This window comes from Hippopotamus amphibius, chromosome 16 (genome assembly GCF_030028045.1).
Source record: "Hippopotamus amphibius kiboko isolate mHipAmp2 chromosome 16, mHipAmp2.hap2, whole genome shotgun sequence".
Classification (NCBI taxonomy): Eukaryota; Metazoa; Chordata; class Mammalia; order Artiodactyla; family Hippopotamidae; genus Hippopotamus; species Hippopotamus amphibius.
Window position 1 is genome coordinate 60,476,557 of NC_080201.1, and position 22,726 is coordinate 60,499,282.

The 22,726-nt window shown below is 40.8% G+C and overlaps 1 protein-coding gene and 1 long non-coding RNA gene across 4 annotated transcripts; one reads left to right on the forward strand and one right to left on the reverse strand.

The window, feature by feature from the left end:
• Positions 1 to 601: 601 nt before the first annotated feature.
• On the forward strand, positions 602 to 18,069 carry LOC130838425 (zinc finger protein 432-like). Of its 3 annotated transcripts, XM_057711504.1 has the most exons (5): positions 602 to 1,715; positions 2,158 to 3,129; positions 7,671 to 7,797; positions 9,102 to 9,197; positions 14,239 to 18,069. In XM_057711504.1, exons 2-5 carry the CDS (start codon positions 3,115 to 3,117, stop codon positions 15,957 to 15,959), a joined length of 1,959 nt encoding a protein of 652 aa, XP_057567487.1. In that variant the 5' UTR covers positions 602 to 1,715; positions 2,158 to 3,114; the 3' UTR covers positions 15,960 to 18,069. The 3 variants fall into 3 exon arrangements, with proteins under 3 accessions (XP_057567487.1, XP_057567486.1, XP_057567488.1); XM_057711503.1 differs by lacking the exon at positions 602 to 1,715 and having other exon boundaries at positions 2,000 to 3,129; XM_057711505.1 differs by lacking the exons at positions 602 to 1,715; positions 2,158 to 3,129 and having other exon boundaries at positions 7,744 to 7,835.
• LOC130838444 (uncharacterized) lies at positions 18,040 to 22,666 on the reverse strand. The gene is made up of 3 exons (XR_009049666.1): positions 22,428 to 22,666; positions 21,095 to 21,136; positions 18,040 to 19,644 (listed from the first exon to the last, which is right to left on the reverse strand). It is a non-coding gene; the product is annotated as an uncharacterized LOC130838444 (long non-coding RNA).
• Between the last annotated feature and the right edge of the window lie 60 nt (positions 22,667 to 22,726).

Here is a 22,726-nt window from a genome sequence, read left to right on the forward strand (position 1 = left end):
CTGAGAGAACAAGAAATGGAAATTTGCCGTGCGGTAGCTGTCCTACATTTCCATCACAAATCCTGGATTCACTCCAACATAATATTACAAGTACCTAAAGTTGGCCATTGAGAACAGGAAATTTTCATGATTGATTTGTATTTTACAAGGATCACCTTGCCTATTCTACGAAGATGAGATCATATGGGTCAAGGATATAAGCAGGGACAGTTCTAGGTGAGAGACGGCCAGCACAGTAATGATGGTCGAGTGAGAGAAAATGGAACTGACTTCCTGCTTTGACCTTTGGTTATATGACGTTATCAGGTGCCTTCTGAGAACTGCAATGTCTTATGGGGTTGAAGGTAATTTAAGGAAATAGGTGAACCTGGCGTCTGTGCCACAGCATGTGTTTTCAAGATGTTTCCCCACAGTGAGTGAGCCTTCTAGCTCAGGGCTGGGGTGAGGGGAAGAAGAGAATGAGCTAGAAATGGGTAGCAAGCCTGTAAATGGCTGGCAAAGACTTCTTGGTGACGTGATGAAGATGCTTAGGACTGTGGGAAAGCCAGTTCTTTGAGGATTTTATTTATTTTATTTTTTGCACTCAAATATTTACATAAGTTCCATTTGCAGTATCCAAAAAAATGGAAACAATTCAAAGGTCCACCGACTCGTGAATGATTAAAATTTGGAATATCCAATAGTGAATATTAAGCAACAAAAAGGAACAAACTATTGATACTTTAAAAAGGATGAATTTCAAAACAATCATGCTATGGGAAATAAGCCAGCACTTACACTACTAATTATGTGAAAAGAATGCAGCTAATCTATAGTGATAGAAGGCGGTTCAGAGCAGCATGCTTTTGCATTTAGCCAGGGTAAGGAGCACGGCTGGGAAGAGGCGCACCACGTCCACTGTTTCTGCTCACTTTGTGATCGCTGCATCCGTCGTGCTGCCACTTTCCCTAACCTTGGTTTTCCACAAACCTGCCAGTTCCCCGCTGCGCGCGGCAGAAAGCATAGGCTCTGCTGTACGGACACCGCACTTCCTCTAAGATGGCTACGCCCACGGTGCTCCGAACCGGCGGCGCAAACCCCAGACGGTTACAAAGTGCCGCCAGCTGTTTCTGCCAAGCACGCTGAAGTTTTCGTTCGGCCTCTAAATCTTTTTGCAATTATAGCAGTGAGCGAGGTGTCCAGAAGTAATTTTAATTTCCCACGGAGCCGAGACGTCACAGCCGTAACGGCTGCTCAGACTGTATGCCTGCGCCCTTCTGGTCTCTTTGGGCTCCGACCTTAGAAAAATTTGCGCCCTTCACCGTCCCCTACAAGTCGCGGGCGCTATCCATTCAAACGAATTTACCCCCACGCCATGTTTGCTTTGTATGAGCTTGAGCCTCTTAAAAATCTCCCCATTTTACTTTAAGAGCCGAGGTGCCAGGAAATAGGAGCGTTTCAGCCCTGGTCCTTCAGCGGCCGCCACGCTTCTGTACGTCAGGTGTGCAAAGATGGCAGCCCCCAGGCGCCGAGGCGGTGGTGGCGGCGCGGATATATTGCCTCATAAAGGAAAGCCGGAAACCTGCAATCCGTTCACCATAGAAACGCGGTAGAAACGCCGCTGACCCTGGTCGGTTGGTCTCGGGAGAGGGGGCTGGACGAGGGGGCCAGAAGTAAAAGTTTGGGGAATAAAGTTAGGCCCTGAAGAGGTCGCTGCAGGTTCGGGAGAGAACCAGGTGGGTGTGTGGGTCTGGTGGGGCAGGGGGCGGTCTGTCGGCCTTTAGGTGGGTAGCGGCTCCTTTGAGTTGTTGAAGGTAGCGCGGGGGCGGGTGGTGGTTTGGTTTGGTTTGGTTTTTGAAGGTAGCAGGGAGTCTGTACTGAATGTCTATGATCGGGGTGTCTTTGGAGTCAATCATGGGGGGTTGTGGTCGGTGATTAAAGGTCTGAACAGATCAACTAGAGCCCTGAGGTCAGGGTTTAGGGGCTTCGCGGGTGGTTAACAACTGGTGGGGGGGGGGGGGGGGGGGCGGGTTGTCAACGAATGCGGCATCTTATTTGGGTTATCGAATGATTTGGAGCTCAAAGATCGAGGAACCGTTAAGGGAGGTCAGTGTACTTGTGTATCTGACCTGGTTTGGTATCAATCCTTTTGGGTAACTGTCACTGTCTTTCGTGCAGAGATGTGTGGCAGCAGAAGGCTTGGAGGCTCAGAAGTCCTGGTAGCTGCGTCTGTTGAGCTCAGACTTTGGCTGCTGGGACAGACTTGATGAACGTTAGTTAACGTTCCCTAAAAGCTTCAGGTGCAAATGCCTGCCCCATCTCTAATTTTCTAAACCCTTTTGTCTCCCTACATCACCCCATCCGTTTGAACCCGAAGAAATGAAAGTTTGGGGGAAGAACGATTCAGCATATTTAAGTTTAATAAACTTTTAATTTAAATTTTGTTTTTATCCTTCCTCCTGCAAGTCGACTGCATATTTCATTTCAGGTTCTGTATGTGAATATATAAAGGCTGCTATTTTCCCAGTAGCTGTATTTTTGAATTTTTTTAAATTTGTATTTATTGCTCATATTTCTTTTCTCTCTCTTCTTTTTCTGATGCGTTCATTGCCCCTCGCTTTGAAGTGTGTATGTAAACAGGGGATACGAATTCTTTTAAAGAGGCATGAGGGCAGCAAAGGAAGAATTTAGTTTCTCACTGCCCAGGTGGCCTTATTTCTATAATTGTTCTGAAAATTACCTGCCACTGAAATATAGTGCTGTGCTGATTCTCCTTTGCCACTTTCCCTTTCAAATTCATGCTACTCCCATATATTCAGGGAGTTAGGTCTCATTGGCCCGAGGTGTGATATTCTCTGGAGAACCAAATGAAGAGACAGAAGTACTGGGAACCACGTGCTAAGGTGAGTACACAGGAGGGAGGAATATAATCCTAAAAGTAATTTTGCTTTTCAACCCACAGGTCCTAACCAGAGACAAGATATGAATAAAGAAAGAGGAGGTTCCAGGACCTAGATATTGTTATTTCTGGGAACACTTTGGTGACTGTGATATCTAACTAGAAATTTTGGCATATCCAGAAGAGACAAAGACATAGTCTCTGCGTTGCCAGCTACTTTCAGAAAACAGAAGAAAATGATCCAGGCCCAGGTGATTCATGTCTTATTTTATTCTCTCTTTTATTCCTTAAGGATTTGTGGAAGCCTGTTTAAAAAAAAAAAATCAGTTCAGTATATAGAGAGAAATAAACTTTGAAGCTAACTCCAACATCATGGCAAAGTAGGATCAAGAATATAGTGTTTATATGATTCCTAGTAAATGACTAGTTTGGGAACGTAATGTGTAACTGTCATTGACTCTGTGTGTGCGCTTGTAGATGTGTGTCTGTTTATGAATGTTGTGGGTTCATGTGCACATCTGTTTCGACGTTTTGTGCATCAAGGAAATTATACTCTAAAGAACATCCTGTTGGCCTAAGATGGTATAATTTAAGCATCTAAAAGAATAATGACTTCAATTGTTTGGTGAATATTAGGTGTATACAATTACATTTGTCTGTAGTCATACTCAAAAAGATGAATCAAACTATGTAAAGCATTTAGATGAGTGCCTGTTACTGAAAGTCGAGTCTGGCTACTCACCACTCAAAAGCCAATACTTGAGAGGCAAGGTTGGTGGAAAGGAAAATTTGCTTTAATCCAGAGGCTGGCACCTGGGGAAAGAGGGCGGACTTGTGTCCAGAGGCCAACTTCCCACTTCCAATCAGTGGGCAAGAGCTTTTAAAGGGGAGTTTCAGGGCTATATAAGCAGAGGGAGGGGTCTACATGCAGAAACAGCACAGTCAGCTCTGACAGTCATCTTGAGATTGGTCATTGGTGGTCTGACCAGCGTCATCTTGATTGTTTTGAGTACAGTTAATCTTTAGTTCCAGGGTCGGTTCCCATTTCCTTGAAGCCATTTCTCGGAATTGTGGCAGCTTATGTCCTGGCTATAGTCTGGTCATCATGTAGTTAACGTCTTCCACCTGGTGGGGGTTTCATTATCTACAAGACAGCTCACAGGATATGATTCAGAATATTATCTATAGCCCTGGAAGAGGAACTAAAGGTCCTTGACTTTGTTTAATGACTAAACTATTATTATTTGGTCTTGTTTGACCGTTTTCCTTTGTGTCTGCATTTTCTCACTTCTCTGATTAAATTTATTCTTTGAAGTTTTTCTAAAGACTAAAGACAGGCTGAGGACATGGCTTTGTGTGTGTGTGTCTGTCTGTCTGTCTGTCTGTCCTGGGAAGGCCTCATAGGGTCCTGCTCCATTTCATGCTGGCTACATAGTAAGTAATGTGTGAGAGTATTCATGCCTCAAATCTTTGCCAGTACTTAATCAATATCAAATTGTATAATTTTCATCAATCTAAATGGTCCATTGTTTATTCTTTATCTTATTTTGCATTTACCTCATCACAGGTGAGGTGGATATCCTTCTTGTATATTTATTGGCCAGTTGGATGCTTTTCCTCTTGTGATATGCCTATCCTTATGATTTTTACATTAACAAAATGCTTTTTCTCCTTACTGATTAATAGGAGTCACTCATATCCACTATATATTGATTCTTTTGTTTATAAAAAATATTTTCCCAGTTTGTCACTTTTCTTTCAGCTTTTCCATGATATCTTTTTCAATGCAGACATTTGAATTTTTCCTTTTACAAAATTTGTTACTTATTTTCTTTTATGGTTTTTGGCTTGTGACAGGAACATATTTCATATTTGTCTCTATTGCTTTCACAGATTCTTTTGTTTTATGGCTAGAACTCTGAACAGGAGAAAAACTGGTTATGAGTGTGAAATTAGGTAGAAACTTAAGTTTTTGTTTTTCCAAATAGATCTACATCTCATATGAAATAATTCAGAAGGTGGTAAGATCAGTGGTGTTAATAATTTGCTGCCTCTTTTAAAAAAGGAAAAGAATTTGCCACCTCAACCTGGTCTGCTCTCTTCTTTATGAAATAATCTCTGCAAGAACACGGGGATAGATTAGCCCATCAGCTTTCCCCTCACCTGGCAGTTCAGTTGACAAGCAGGTCTCATTTCATTCCCTGGCGGCATTCAGGCCTAAGCTGCATGGCCGCAGGATCAGGACTTTGAAGACATCCACACTGCTGAGCTGTTGTTATTCAGAGCACTTATGACACCAAACATGTGGGTATTTTCCTTACACCTCCCAATTCAGCGACTCTCCAGACACCAACTGGGTGTCCTACAATTCAGCTCAATCCTGTCACTAACTACCCGGAGTTAGCATCAGGTCCCACAAGGTAAGAGCTCAGTCCCACAAGACTGCCCCCACTTTAGGTGCCAGTCAAGAGTCCAAGGTCATCACCTATGCTTCTGATGACCAGCTCTAAATCTGGGGGTTCCCACAGCTCCCTGCTCAGGTTTGGTAATTTGCTAGAATGACTCACAGAACTCAGGAAAGCTCTACACATACATTTACTGGTTTATTCTAAAAGCTACAACTCAGGAATTGCCAAATGGAAGAGACGCATAGGGCGAGGTATGAGGGAAGGGGTGCAGAGGTCCTCCCCAGGGGCACCACCCCACCAGCACCTCTGTGTGTTCACTAACCCGGGAGCTCTCCAAACCTGGTGTTTTAGGGGTTTTTATGGTGGTTTTTTGATGTAGGCACAGTTGATTAAATCATTGGCTACTGGGGACTGAACTCAACCCCCAATGCCAATTCTCTGCCTGGAGGTTGGGGGTTTTTCTGGGGACCAGGCACCAGTCATCTCATGAATACACAGAAGACACTTTTATCACCCCAGAGAGCCTACAGTTTTTAGGAATTGTGTGTTAGGAACCAGGAGCAAAAAACAAATATATATTCATCACAACGTTTTTCTGGCTTCTGTTGTTTTCATTTCAGTACTTTTTGTCTTTCTTTTGATGCTGATGAGTCTTCTTTCTGGTTGTTTTCTGAGTCTGACCATTGCACATAATGTTCTTAGTTTCAGTCTAATTCATCTAGACGCTGATTTCCTGCTTGGCTTTGCTGGCTAAGGCTGAGTTACAAGATGTTTAATCAGTCCTGAAACTTTCTTAATTCCTAAGATCTTCATATCGCTTCTGTTTACCTATAATCTCTTTCAAAAATTATGTAGAGGCTATGGTAGACCTCACTGTATTCTCCATATTTAGTTAACCCTCCTTTATATTTTCTATCTCTTTCTGTGTCCGCTTCACTTTTAGTTATTTTTTTCAAATGCGTATTCCAGTTCACTTTTCATTTTTTCAGTGTATCTAATGTGATGTTAGCCTTTTGTGAAATAATAAGAAATATACACGTTGGTCTCTACCCCTAGTTCCTGACATAGGGCTCCTAAAATCCTTATAAATAAGAGTGCTCTGAGAATCTTATGATCTTTGACCCCAATTCCTGGCACAGAGGTCCTAAAATCCTTGTAACTTCTTAAGTGATAAGAATACGTTGAGCTCCCATATGACATCACTTATATATGGAATCTAAAATATGACACAAATGAACTTCTCTGTGAAACAGACTAACAGACATAGAGTACAGATTTATGTTTTCCAAGGGGCACTGGGGGGGGGGGGGGCGGAGGGATGGAGTGGGAGTTTGGGGTTAGTACATGCAAACTATTATATATAGAATGGATAAACAAGGTTCTACTGTGTAGCACAGGAAGCTACATTCAGTATCCTGTGATAAATCATAATAGAAAAGAATATGCAAAAGAATATACATATAACTGAATCACTTTGTTGTACAGCAGAAATTAACATGATGTAAATCAACTACATTTCAATAAATTTTTTTAAAAAAGAGTACTAAGAGCATATTTTGTTCTAATATTTGGTTTCTGATGCAGAGTTCCTAAATCCCTTGGAATTTCCTGGGTGATAGGAGTGCCTTTCATTCTAATGAGGCAACACTTGAAGGGCTCACGGATGGGACCTGGTCACCAGAAAGACCAAGCCACGATCAGAAGCTTGGAACCTTCCATCTCATTCCCCATTATCCACAGAGGAGGGAGGGGCTAGAAGTAGACTTAGTGATCAATCACGCCTACGTGATGAAGCCTGCATAAAAATCCCAAAGGTATAGGATTTCAAGAGCTGCTGGGCTGGGAAACAAGTAGAGGTGCTGGGAGGGCACGAGAAGAGGGCACAGAAGCTCCAAGCTCCTTTCCTCATACCTTGCCCTGCGCAGCTCTTGATCTGGATGAAATCCGCATCCTTTATCACACCCTTTTATAATAAACTGGTAAACAATAAGTAAACTGTTTTCCTGGGCTCTCTGGGCTGCTCCAGCAAATTAATCAAACCCAAGCAGGGGGTCATTGGAACCTCCGATCTATAGCTGGTTAGTCAGGAGCACAGGTGACAGCCTGGACTCGTATTTGGCGTCTACAGTGGTGTGGGGGTGGGGGTCTCATGGAACTGAGCCCTTACCCTGTGCCACCTGATGCTCTTTTCAGGTCGATCATGTCAGGATTGAAGTGTAGGACACACAGCTGGTGTCAGAGACCTGCTTGGTGATGTGTTTAAAAAATGTAAACATTGGAATTACCACAATATTGTAGTCATATGAGCAGGACAGCTTCCTTTATGTTCCTTATGAGTCAATTGAAGAGTAACACTTGTATTAAACAGGACTCTGTTATTACAGGAAACCCTGTCATTCAAGGATGTGGCTGTGGACTTCACTTGGGAGGAGTGGCAGCTCCTGGCCCCTGCTCAGAAGGCCCTGTACGGGGATGTGATGCTGGAGAACTATAGCAACCTGCTGTTTGTTGGTGAGGACGGCTCCCCTGGGTCCTGCAAAGGGTCCCCGGTCAGTGGCCTTTCCTTCCTCAGCTGCTTACACTTCGAAGTCCCTGCAGGCCCTAATGGCATTCTCAGTGCCTCCTCTGGCTCCTGATAAAAGAGTATATATAATATGCCTTGAGCTGTTTTTACTACCAACACAACTGACATCAACTGTGTCGGTTTTTTCTATCCCAATAACCAATTCTTCTGCTCCCCAGGTACAGAATGGGTGTCCCGCAATTCAGTTCTGTTCTGACACTAACCACCCAGAGTCAGCGTCAGACCCTATAGGCTTATGGGTCAGTCCTGCAGGACTGCCCTCACTTCAGACGCTAGTCGAATGTATTGGTTGCCGAGGGTACCCACACTTCTGTCTGACTTGACTATAAATTGGGCATTCCCACTCCCAGCCCCTCAGGTTTGACAATTTTCTAGAACAGCTCATAGAACTCAGGAAAGCACTTTACTTACCATCACCAGTTTATTATAAAGGATAAATCTCAGGAATAGCCAAATGGAAGAGATGCCCAAGGTGAGGTATGGGGGAAGGAGCATGGGCTCCAAGCATGTCACCTTGATGTGATCACCAACCCAGAAGCTCCCCAACCTGGTTGTTTAGAGGTTTTTATGGCGATTTCACTGTGTAGGTGCGATTTCTTAAGTCACTGGCCTGTGGGTGGTTAACTCAAGTCTCCAGCCCCCTCCCTCCCTGTGGAGGGGGTAGGGGGTTAGAGCTGAAATTTCCAACCTTCTACTCATGCTGTGGTTTTTTTGCGGCCAGCCTCCACCTTAAAGCTCTCCAGGGGCCCCTAGACACCAGTCATCTCATTAGCACACAGGAGACACCCATCACTCTGGAGACCGAGGGTATTAGAAGTTCTTGTGTCAGGAACAGGAACTTAAACCAAATTTCCTAACAAAAGAGGTTCCTGCCATGCTTCTCATATAGGAAATTACAAGAGTTTTATTTTACTTTTATTTTTTATTTTTTGGCTGTGCCATGCGGTATCTTAGTTCCCTGACCAGGGATCAAATCCATGCCCCCTGCAGTGGAAGCATGGAGTCTTAACCACTGGACCACCAGGGAGGTCCCTAGGAGGGCTTTAGAAGCACTGTGCCAGGAACTGGGGGTGGAGACCAAATATATATTATTATATCACAGTCTCTCCTGAGTGCAAAGCCTCCTCTCAGCAGATGTGAAAACCGGTCCCTCAAATGTAACATTCTCTCGCCTCGACAGACCCCAGCCCAGTACAGTGGGTCTGAGTATTCTGTTGTTTCCCATGAACAGGGTATCCGGTCAGCAAACCAGATGCACTATCCAAGTTGGAACGAGGGGAGGAACCGTGGATGATAGAAGATGAAATCCACAGTCAAATCTGTCCAGGTGAGTGAGGACCAGCTGGATAACTGCAGACATCATAGTGCGAGAAGGCTGGGAGGGTGTCTGAGGATACAGTGCTTCCATGAATCTCTCTCCCCATAAAAGAACTTTTGGGTCTTTTTCGAGAGGGAAATATACTCCTTTTTTCTCCTTTGAGATCTGATCCTTACTGATTTTATTTTACATCTTTTTTTCCCCCATCCTTCCTTTTAAAAATATTTATTTATTTATTTAGTTTTAGCTGTATTGGGTCTTCATTGCTGCACTCAGGCTTTCTCTAGTTGTGGCGAGCAGGGGCTACTCTTTGTTGCGGTGCACGGGCTTCTCATTGTTGTGTCTTTTGTTGAGCATGGGCCCTAGAGCTCGTGGGCTTCAGTAGTTGCGTCATGTGGTCTCAGTAGTTGTGGCTCTCAGGCTCTAGAGCACAGGCTCAGTAGTTGTGGCGCATGGGCTCAGTTGCTCCATGGCATGTGGAATCTTCCTAGACCAGGGATTGAACCCATGTCTCCTGCATTGGCAGGCGGATTCTTAACTACTGTACCACCAGGAAAGTCCCTTATTTTACATTTTGATTTTTGTTTGTTTGCCTCAGTTTCTTCCTTAAATTCTATAACCCATTCCTTTGAACCCTGTCACAAATCCCATCCACCTCTCTGGCTGTGAAATTCTAGGCCTCACTCCAAGGAGAGATCTTGAATTCATCACTGTTTTCTGACTATTGCACTCTCCTGCCCCCTTGAGGAAGTCTGATTTCCCTTCCTGATATCCAACTGCACCTTGTATGTTGCGTCCACACAGTCTCTGTGCATCAAGCCGGCTCCTTAGTGTCTCTACCACCCCCCACCATTCTGAGGTTCTTCAAAGGTATTGTTTTCTGTTTTCTCTGCTGTATTCCCAATCCTTAAAATTTTCCTTCAGTCTCATGAATTAAGCTCTGTCTGTTCTCTGGCTGACTCCAAATTGCTAACTCCCTTTCTATTGTCTAGATACTTTGAGTTCTCAATGTATTACTGGCCTAAGATTTCTGAGTTCCTGTGTGAGGAATAGGAATCATTTTCTCTCCACCAAAAAACCCTTTGCACCATCCTATTTTAATGTTAGATTCTCTTTTAATACTGCACATCTTACTCTCTCCCTGCTGGTGTTGTCTTGAATATTATTCTCTGCCTATGGAGTTCTTGTCTTAGAGGTCTGCTATTGACTGTTTAACTAGAAAAGAGTGTTTTACATCTACATCAGTTCTAGCCTAAGTCACAGCTTATGTCTGCTTCAGTTTACTTCCTTTGTACATTTGCTTTTTCTAATTTTCCTTTGGTTCATCTTTGGTGTTAGCATTGCATTCATTTCCCTAAATCATTTGTTTTTCCTATTATATTCTTGTTTTCTTTTTTAACAGCTTTACTGAGATAATTCACATATGCTACAATTTGCCAACTGAAAGCATATGATTCAGTGTTTTGTAATGTATTAACAGAGTTATATATCCATCACCACTAGCAACTTTGGAAGATTTTCATCATTTTATAAAAGTTTCCTTCCAAGCCCTCAGCCCTAGGCAAGCACTAATCTACTTTCTGTTTTTGTAGATTGCCTGTTCTGGATATTTAATATAAATAGAATCTCAAACTATTATGTGCTCTATTGTGAAAGACTTCTTTCAATTATCATAATGTTTTTGAAATTCTTCCATAGAAGTTCTAGCATGTATCAATACTTCATTCCTTTTTATTGCCAAATGATATTCCGTTGTATGGATATTCCACATTTTATTTACTCATTTATCTATTGATGGCCATTTGGGTGGTATCCATTTTTTGGCTTTTTTGAATTATGCTGCTATGAATATGAACATTTGTGTACAACTTTTTTGTGAACATATGTTTTCATTTTCTTTGGTATATATCTAGGAAAGGAATTCTTGGGTCATACAGCCCTTGGAAGGGTCCAAATGTGGTGCTTCCAGACTCATGGTTGGCATTACATCCTCCCAGCCATGATGTGTGATAATACACAGTATTGCCAACCAAAGTCTCACTTTTGGTGTCCATAGTTTTCACTGGGGCTCAGTCACACATTTCCCACGTGGAAATATATCTCTCACCCTTCCAGAAGTCAGGCTAATACCTGTATTCTCCAATTTCTCTGAAGGTCGTAACTGATATGGTGTGGCCCAAAGCCCATGTCATAAAACACATTATTAGACTGTCTGGTGGCCAAAGCCACCAGGCAAACAAAGACACTCCTGTCAGGCAGGACATTCCAGAGGCCTAGAGATCACTTCCCAATAGCCGAAGGCAAGGGCCAGACCTCTCTTTGGGTGAGGTTCAGTCTTCACAGAAGGTAACTGTACAAATGAACAATAAAGGGATTCCTTTAGAAAAATAGAGGAAATAGAGCTTATGGTAATATAGTCAGAGTGGGAATGACAGCATGATATGTACAAGGTATCTGTGCATTTTGAATTAGGAAGATGATGCCATGAGTTAGGAATGAAGGCATGAAATAAGAAATGTGCAAGTCCATGGGATTGACTATCAAAAGAGTACCTGAAGTTGGGCAAATGAAAGCCAGGGTTAGAAGCAGGAGGAGGAATGGAGTGGAAACATGAATCCATGAAATAGTCATTATGATGTACATTTTTTTTTGCCAGGATGACTCTTTGGATTTGCTGCATGAGTAATTGAGGTAGCATGGTAGAGGTTTGGTAGGTTTTGTCTTTTTGTAGCTCTAGGCTGTCTTATCTTTCACCTGGGTGGCAGTAGGATGGCAATAATAAGGAACAGTCAGATGTTCTTAAAAAAAAAAATGAAGGTAAACCTGACATAAGCTTGGTCTTAAAGGAGGAACTTGGTCCTTTAGTACAACCTGTTGCCAACTTAGGTGCACATGTAGAGTTACTGAAGTAGCTGCTGCTGGTGGCAAGTGAGGGAAGAGTTTATTAAAGACGTTGACATGGGAAGCATTTGGATATGACTTCTCTACTGAATGCAGAAAGTAATTGAAAAAGACGACAGTGTCCATATACCATGCAGTAGCACATTAGCTTCTGAGGATGACTACATGGTACACGGCCAGTTGCAAAATTTCCTAACAGTCATCTTTCCCGTTTCACTATGGATGGAACATAGGGTAATGTGACACAGCTAGACCAAAGATTGGAGTGTTGGAGTTATCCACTAATATGTTGGATGTTTTTGGAAAGTTAGTTTGATGGTAGTCTACAGAAGCATATTAGGAACAGGATTACAATGCAAGAGATGTCAGTTTACAGTCCTTTTTACTTGCCAGGTTACAAATAACGTTTATTCTGTACACCTCAGTATGCATATTTCCCTGATCCCTATAGTCAGAATTTGGATCCTCTAAGTGGGCTTATAGGAATTCCAAACTCCTGAGTGTTGAAACGTCTAAGACGTTGGTTCTGTACTGTCATCATCTTTCATTCTACATGTCCTTCCAACACATCCAGTCCTCTTTTCCTGAATAATATGCACATGTTATTTCCACATTGTTATCACTTATATCTCCAATTGGATTCTTGTTTTCTGTACTACACATCTAATATCTCAGAGTTTAGGTTCCACACTGCATACTTTCTTTTTTACTACATATGGATTTCAGTAATCTTCCTCATCTCAGTTGGAGATGCATTTACCAAACCACTGGCTTGGGCCTTGTAGTTAGTAGAGTAACCCTGGGTTCCTCACTTTCAAAGAGCACTCTCTGCACTGACCCCAATCAGTTAATCTTGCCTTTTCTTTCTTTCTCTTTCTTTTTTTTTTTTTCATAAACTTATTTATTTATTGACTATGTTGGGTCTTCATTGCTGCACACAGGCTTTCTCTAGTAGTGGTGAGTGGGGGCTACTCTTCATTGTGGTGCACGGGCTTCTCATTGCAGTGGCTTCTCTTGTTGTGGAGCATGGGCTCTCGGCACGTGGGCTTCAGTAGTTGCGGCACATGGGCCCAATAGTTGTGGCTCACTGGCTTAGTTGCTCTACGACATGTGAGATCTTCCCAGACCAGGGATTGAACCTGTGTCCCCTGCATTGGCAGGCGGATTCTTAACAACTGCGCCACCTAGGAAGTCCCTCTTTTTTTTTTTTAACATTTAAAAAATTTTTTTTGGTCACACGGCATGTGGGATCTTAGTTCCCCAACCAGGGATCAAGCTCATGTGCCCTGCAGTAGAAGCACTGGAAGCATGGAGTTTTAACCACTGGACCACCAGGGAAGTCCCAAGTTTGCCTTTTCTTTATGCAAGTATATCCTAATTTCCTTCACTTGCCACCATCTCCATTGCTCCTTCCAACCACATTTAACAGTCTCCAACTCCCTACTGTTTTTCTTTCCTCCTTTTTTATTTGGGTTTCCCTAACAGGAATTTATGAGAAGTGAAAATAAGACACATTTTTTATATTCCAAACGCCAACATAGTGCCTTGTGCACGGGAGCCATTCAGTAAATAGTTTTGGAGTGAACAAATGCAACCCTCATCATTTTGGACCAGTTGTCTCTTCCACCTCTGTGGTCTTGTGTCTTTCCAAGTTCTTTTCCTTCAAACCCTGTTGTTTGCTGCTAACAATGACTTGCTTGGCAATTCCTGGTGGTCCAGTGGTTAGGACTCCAAACTTTCACTGCCGTGGGCCCACGTTCAATCCCTAGTGGGGGAACTAAGATCCTGCAAGCTACATGGTGTGGCAAAAAAAAAAAAAGAAAGAAAGGAAAAAAAAAAGACTTGCTTGTATTTTACTACCTCTGCATGTTTTGCAATTTCCTATTTAGAAAGCAGCCAAGTCTACATAAGGTTGTCAACTACCTAACTTTATTGGTACATTAACTGCTTTTTCCCTTTTGGTTTGTTTATATTACTGTATTTTCACCAATGTGTAAGAAATAAGAAACATTTATACATGGTGTTTCTTTTATACTGTTACCATAGGGTTGCCACTAAGGTGCCATTTTTAAAAAACACCAAGGAATGTTTTAAACAATTTTATTCCAAACAAGAATAAGAAAGCATTCATTGTTCTCTTCTTTCCTAGAAACTGGCAAAGTTGGTAATCATCTGCAGGGTGACTGGGAAAATCAAAGAATGCTGAAAGGTATAGAACAATACCAGGAACATAATGCATTTGGAAATCCTGTTCCTCAAAGCAAAAGTCATTTCTCTTTCAGGCAAAATCATGATATGTTTGAGTTCTATACAAAAACTTTGAAATCAAATTTAAGTTTAGTCAACTGGGGTCAAAGCTATGAAATTAAGAACTCTATTAAATGTAACAGAGATGGGAAATCATTTCTGCATGGAAAGCATGAAGAATTTCATTCTCCAGTTAAATGCCCTGTAAGTGCAAGACCCATCTGCAATAAGTCCCAAGTCATTAAGCACCAGAGAACTCACAACACAGAGAAAGCCCACATATGCAGTGAATGTGGGAAAGCCTTCATTAAGAAGTCTCAGCTCACTGATCATCAGAGAGTTCATACAGGAGAAAAACCTTATGGATGCAGTATGTGTGCAAAAGTATTCTCCCGAAAGTCCAGGCTCAATGAACATCAGAGAATTCACAAGAGAGAGAAATCCTTTATATGCAATGATTGTGGAAAAGTTTTCACCATGAAGAGCCGTCTGATTGAACACGAGCGCACTCACACTGGAGAGAAACCTTACGTGTGCAGCGACTGTGGAAAAGGCTTCCCAGGGAAGCGTAATCTCATTGTACATCAGCGAAATCATACTGGAGAGAAATGTTACATATGTAGTGAATGCGGAAAAGGCTTCACTGGGAAGAGCATGCTCACTATACACCAGCGAACTCATACAGGAGAGAAACCCTACATCTGCAATGAATGTGGGAAAGGCTTTACCACAAAGCACTATGTAGTCATACACCAACGAAATCACACAGGAGAGAAACCCTACATATGCAATGAATGTGGGAAAGGTTTCACCATGAAGAGTCGTCTGACTGAACATCAGCGAACTCATACAGGAGAGAAGCCGTATGTGTGCAGTGAATGTGGAAAAGGCTTTCCCAGGAAGAGTAATCTGATTGTACATCAGAGAAATCATACAGTAGATAAATCCTATGTATGTAGTGAATGTGGAAAAGGCTTCACTGTGAAGAGCATGCTTATAGTACATCAGCGAACTCACACTGGAGAGAAACCCTACATCTGCAGTGAATGTGGGAAAGGCTTTCCACTGAAGAGTCGGTTGGTTGTGCATCAGCGAACGCATACTGGAGAGAAACCTTACAGATGCAGCGAATGTGGGAAAGGCTTCATTGTGAATAGTGGACTGATGTTACATCAGCGAACTCACACTGGAGAGAAACCATATATATGCAGTAAATGTGGAAAAGGGTTTGCCTTTAAGAGCAATCTTGTGGTACATCAGCGAACTCATACTGGAGAAAAACCATTTACATGCAATGAGTGTGGAAAAGGCTTCACCATGAAACGCTATCTCATTGTACACCAGCAAGTTCATACGGGAGAGAAGTCCTATATATGCAGCGAATGTGGAAAAGGTTTTGTCATGGAAACAGAGCTCATTTTACATCAGCAGATTCATACTGGAGAGAAACCTTATGCCTGCAATGAATGTGGCAAAGGCTTCACTGTGAAAAGCCGTCTAGTTGTTCATCAGCGAACTCACACAGGAGAGAAACCTTTTGTATGCAGTGAATGTGGAAAAGGCTTCTCCTCAAAGAGGAATCTCATTGTACATCAGAGAACTCATAATGGAAACAAACCTTAACAAAGCAATGAATATGGTCACACCTACAGGAAGAAGATATGCCTTGTCCAACATCAGAGGTTTCACATAGGATAAACTACCTTTGTATGTACTGTAGAAGATCCTATTCATAATTGGTATTGGTCTCATTACCCACCAGAAAATTTACACAGGAGGCAAACTGTATGTATGCAATTAATGTGAGAAAGCCTTCAACATAAATTCAGCACCCATTGTAAATCAAAGAACTCATATAAGAGAGAGGCTGTATGGATTCAGCGATTGGGGGTAATCTTTCATTTGTCAAGCCTTGTTAACACACATGAGAAATGTATAGGTCAAGGTACATAATCCTTCGCAGAGACTCTGAACTCATATACAAGTGAACTCATTCAGGGTACAAACCATAATAGTTCAGTGAACTCATTAAACATCTGTGCTCTTAGCATACTTGACTATAGTCAGTATAGATTAGCTTGTTGCTAGATTTCACCCTTGGGAAACTGGAATTTGCATAGGAGTGAAATTTAATGAATGCAGAGAATGTGCTAGTGCCTTCTGGTGATCAGTTACCTCGTGTTGTATGTCAAAATTAACATGTAGGAAAAAGCTCTGATACATTCGATGCAGAAAAGGCTTGAGGAAACATCTCTAGGTAATTACATGTCTGAAAAGTATATACTAAGATAAACATTATGAATGGAGAGACTAGGAAAGCCTTCTATGGAGGAATAAAAACCCTATCTCATCAGTGATCATAATAGATCACCATTGAGCTCATACATGGTAGCAATATGGTGACTGTGGGAAAGCTTTTGCCCAGAAATAAAACCTCAATAGTTGCCTGATATGCAGGCTGGAGGAAAATTTTCAGATGACAATGAATATGGCAGGATTTCAGTGATACATTCTGGCTTATCATTTCTCATCAATTCACAAAGAAATAGAATGGTTTATGAACCCACTAAATGTGGAGTAACTTCAGCAAAATATCGGAGAATTCTGAAGGCAAGAAGCCTCATGAAAATGACATATATTTGAATTTTCTATCACAAATCTAAACTTACTGTACACCTTATGTCCATTTTGGGACACGATACCTTGAACCATATTATCAATGATTCCATAATTTTAAAGTCAGCTCATCTCACCACTGGTTAAATTTTAATGTTATATACAATGCAGAAGTGTTCTGTGCCCAACTTGTATCATTATATGATTCACTCTTGCATTTTTTTTTTTTTTGACAAATATAACTCTTCAATGGCTAGGAGACCCAGTAGGAGTTCAGAATTCTCAGATCCCTTGGCACTCCTGCATTTCTTAGGCTCTAAATTCATCTCTTTCAGTCTACTACATATTTCAAAAGGAAAAGGAATATGTTCATATATGTAATTCAACATGTTTGGATGTATTTATCCAAGTTTATAAGTAGTATTAAGTAGTTTACAAAAACACCTTAAAAATGATTTTTCTAAAATTTGTTTTGAAATAGTTTTAGACTCACAAGAAATTACAAAATATACAAAATTCCCAAATACCCTTACTCAGTTGCTTCAGTGATATTATGTTACATAACCATAATACATCATCAAAACCAATAACATTGGTACAGTACTGTTAAGTGAACTCTAGGTCTTATTTGGATTTCAGCAGTTTTTGCATGCACTAATTTGTATGAGTTTTGTTTTTTTTGGTATAGAGTTTTAAAAAATTTTATCTCATGTATAGATTTCTGTAAACTCCACCCCAATTGGGATGAAGAATTGTGCCAACACAAAGAAATATCCTCCTGGTACCCCTTTATAGTCACACTGTCCCCCAGCCGTGACCCATGGTGACCACTGATCACACATCACTCCAACTTTGTTACTTCAAAAATGCTATTAAAATGGAATCATACAGTGTGTAACCTCTGAGATTACACACTGTGCTTTATTTCACTCAGCAATTTGCCCTTAAGATCCATCCAATTTGTTGGGTGTGTATATAGTTTTACTTTTTGTTATGGACTAGTATTCTTTTCTATGGATGTACCATGGTTTGTTTTATCTGTTTATCTGTTCACTGTTGACAGATGTGTGGGTTGTTTCATGTTTCACTGTTTTGAATAAAAACCTATGAACATCTGTGTACCCAATTTTTTTTCTTTATTTTTATTGGATATTGTTTTATTGGATAAATTTATTAATTTTTATACTTGCTTTACAATGTTGTGCAAAATGAATCAGCCATACACATACAGATATCCCCTCCCTTTTGGACCTCCCTCCCATTTAGGTTATCACAGTGCATTAGAGTTCCCTATGCTATGCAGTATGTTTCCATCAGTTGTCTGTTTTATACATAGTGTGAATAATGTATGTGTCAATCCCAGTTTCCCAGTTCCTCCCTCCCCACCCCTTTCCCCCTTGGTATCCATTTTTTCTCTACGTCTGTGTCTCTATTTCTGCTTTGCAAATAAGATCGTTTATACCATTTTTCTAGATTCCACATATATGCATTATACAATATTTGCTTTCCTCTTTCTGACTTACTTCCATCTGTATGACACCGTCTATGACACTGTCTAGGCCCATCCACGTCTCTACAAATGACCCAATTTCATTTTTATGGCTGAGTAATATTCCATTATATATATGTATCACATCATCTTTATCCATTCCTCTGTTGATGGACATTTAGGTTGCCTCCATGTCCTGGCTATTGTAAATAGTGTTGCTATGAACATTGGGGTGCATGTGTCTTTTGGAGTTATGGTTTTCTCTCAGTATATGCCCAGTAGTGGGATTACTGGGTCATATGGTAGTTCCATTTTTAGTTTTTTAAGGAACCTCCATACTGTTTTCCATAGTGGTTGTATTAATTTACATTCACACCAATGGTGTTTGAGGGTTCCCTTTTCTCCATACCCTCTCCAGCACTTACTGTTTGTATATTTTTTGATGATGGCCATTCTGACTGGTGTGAGGTGATATCTCATCGTAGTTTTGATTTGCATTTCTCTAATAATTAGTGATGTTGAGCATCTTTTCATGTGTTTGTTGGCCATCTGTACATCTTCTTTGGAGAAATGTCTATTTAGGTCTCTGTGTACCCAATTTTATGTGAATATAAGAATTTGTTTCTTTGGGATATGTAGGAGTCATACGTTACGTCTGTGTTTAACTTTATAAGAAAATGCCAAACTTTTCCAGAGTGGCTATACTAATTTACATTCCCACCAGTAATGTATGAATGCTCTGGCTATTCCATGTCTTTTCTAGCACTTGGCAGTGTCATATATGATTCCAGCCATCCTATCAGGTATGGGGGAATATATAATGATGGCCTTACTTTACAATTCCATAACAGCAAATGATATTCAACACTTCTACATACACTGAGAACCATATCAGGTAAAGTTGTCACGTTTGCTTTCAACTATTCAACATAATTGTAAAAACTCAAAAGGAGACTAGTCTATTGTATTTGATGATGTCTTTACCTTTTCCATTCCTTTTTCTTCATTCCTGATGTTACATATATTTCCTTCCATTATTTCTTTTTTCTCAGCGTCTCCTTTATCAATTCTTTTTTGAGCACGTCTGCTGGCAACAAATTCTTAGTTTTCCTAGCAATAGGGCCCTTCTTCTCTTGCCTCTTCAGAATTATTTCATTTGATATAATAAGGATATTTAGTCCAGTTTACAAATGGTGAGTCCTGCTTTTAGGGGAAAAAATAAAGGGACATCTGTCAGACAGTATTGTGGCAGTATTCAATCCCCAACTCTATGTTGAGTAATTCATTCCTTTAAAAACATTTTTTGAGCATCTACACTGTGCCAGGCACTATTTTAGTCACTGGAGACACATCAGTGAACAAAACAGGCAAAGTCATGGTCTTCATGGAGCATACAGTCTAGTGAAGGCAACTGAGTAAAATAAATACACATCAGAATTTCAGTTCTGATAAATGCTATGGAGAAATATTAAGCCTCATACACAGGCTGTAATGGAGGAGCTATTTTAGAAAGGGTTTCAAGGAAGGCTGTTCTGTGCAAATGTAATTGGAACCAATACCTAAGTGCACTGAGGGGAACCAGCCAGCATAATATTTGTGAGCCAAGAACACTCCAGATCTGTTTCCAAGTGTTTTATCTGGGCTTCCTTCCTCAGGATTCTCTGGGAAACTTGTAAAATATGCACATTCTTGGGTCACACCACAGACCTAAACCGGAACTTATGGGACTGGGACCCAGGACTGTGGGTTTATAAATGAACTTTCTGATCTATATTTAAATTTGAAAATCTCTGCCCTAATTCCTGGATTAGTGCTCCCACCCCCACCCCACACTGTCACAGGATGGATTCTGGGCAGATATTCTACAGCAAAGAATGAGACATGAGGGTCCCACCAACCAGGCCTCCAGATGCTTTCTATGAGGGTGAGTCAAAAATTATCCGCACTCTGGCTGTAGAATTTAATTAACTTTTAGAAAAGACAAATACATCATTTTTTTGACATAATCTCCTCGCTTTTCAATACACTTTGTCCATCTATCAACAAACTTTCATATTTCCTCATTTAAAAATGTTTTAGGCTGAGCTGGAAGCCACAAATGCATCATTGTCTTCACTTTTTCATCAGAACTAAATCTTCATCCTCATAAGGCTGCTTTCAGGGGACCAAACAGGTGAAAGTCTGATGGAGCAAGCTCAGGACTATAGGGAGGATGCTTTAACACCTCAAAACAAAGTTTTTGCAGAGTGTCACACTGTGGGCAGAAGTGTGTGGATGTGACAGCCTCAAACCACAAAAAACAAATCACTGCATGCTGCTCTTCTTTCATGCAAATCACAAGTGGGGCATCCATTTTTGCTTGCACTGCAGTTACAAATGAACTGATGTAACATGTTCACACTTGCACAGCAGTGATGGGGAGACAGTAGCCTTGAATGGAAAGCACTGATAAGACAGTGCTGCCAACAGAAGTTTTAACATAACTGGAGTGCAGATAATTTTTGACTCACCCTTGGACTTCTTGTCCTTCTGTGAACCTACACAAGCTGCCATGGCAAGATCAGAGCAGCTCATTCCTGGAACTGATCAGTCAGGGTCCCAGAATGGGCTTCCCAGTCTTCCCTGAGTTCTCTGGACCACATGTTTTACTCACCATTCAGAGTCTGACATCTCAGGTGGGGCTGAAATTTAACCCCTGAAGGGAATATAATATTAATTATGAAAACAATAAATTCTTAATGTATAGAAATTAAAAATATATATAAACAAGTAAATTTTAAGTCACCCATATTGTATCTAAGAGCCGAACGCTGTTAAAAATATATTCTCCAAATTTCAAATGCAGGTAAGTATATTTTTACAAAAGAAAAATGAGACTAGTCTCTTTATATTTACTATATTATTAACATCTACATCATTCAGTATTCTAAAACTTTTCTAAAATCGACATTTTTATAATACTAAAGTAATAGATAATTATTACAAAGATATATTAACAATGGAGAATTGCAAAAATTGGGAATGTGAAAACTGATATGTTCTACCCATAAGCAAAACCCTACTTTAATCTAGGCTAAATATTTTATTTGAGCAACTGCAATTTTCAAAAAGACAAACGCTTATGGTTTGTTCCTATAAAAGGATCATAATATATATACTATCCTGCAGATGCTTTTTAATCCTCTGAAGAATATTTACCTTTCCTTATCTATACTGAGAATCTTTGTTATATAGTTATGCTGAGTGAATGTTTCATAATTTACCAAAGCATTCACCTATCATTGTATATTTAGGTTTTTCCTTTTTTTTTTTAATTACAAAAAGACTGTGGTTAACATTAAGAAAATTTTTACCAAATAAACTGTTGGAATTTGAATTGCTGGCTCAAAGAAAATGAAAATTTTAAATTGGATCCAGGTTGCCTTCCTAAAATCCTCTTCAAGTCTCTACAATTAAAAACCTCCCACACTCGAGGGGGGGGGAGTCAAGGAAGGGAGGGAATACTGGGATATGTGTATAAAAACAGATGATTGAACCTGGTGTAGAAAAAAATAAAATTAAATAAATAAAACCTCCCACACCTGCATAAAAATATTTTAAAGTGTACTCTTTTTTAAATTTCTGAACTATGCCACGTATGATAATTCCATTATCTCATAATTTTATATTCTCAAATGCCCCACTGTCACTATTTATTTTTGGAAAGAAACGTAGTTCACATATTTGCACCTTCACTTCATCCCCTTACCCACTAGAGGTTGCTATGTATCCATCCCATGCAGGTATTAGCTTTTGTTTTTGTTTTCTAAATCGAACTCTGCCTTATTGGCTAAGCCTCTACAAAGGCTGTCTTAATTCCTTCTAAACTACAAAGGTCTTACCCACTCCACACACAACCGCTCTCTCCACAAACCTAAGATATTAAGCGACCACTGCTTTTGTCAATTCCGTGGCCCCCGCCTCTCCAGAGCAGTCTCGATTTCTACCTGCTCCAGAGTAACGTCTCTGCTCTAAAGTGTACAAAGGGCACCGCCATCTTTCTTTGTTTCTCAGCCGGTGAAACGCGCCGTGTTGGCTTTGGATAGGCATCGGCCTCTGAAATCTTCTGCAGTTAGTACAACATTATTGACCATCCCTCGCCACCGGAAGGTACTGATGAAAGCATTGAGGGAGCCAGGAAGACTACGATTTCTTCCTACAGCCCTTATGGTCCCTCCTGTCAGAGACGCCGAGGTGGGCGGGGCCATGTTACGTCATAGAGCGGAGCCCGCGGTCGGAACTCGGA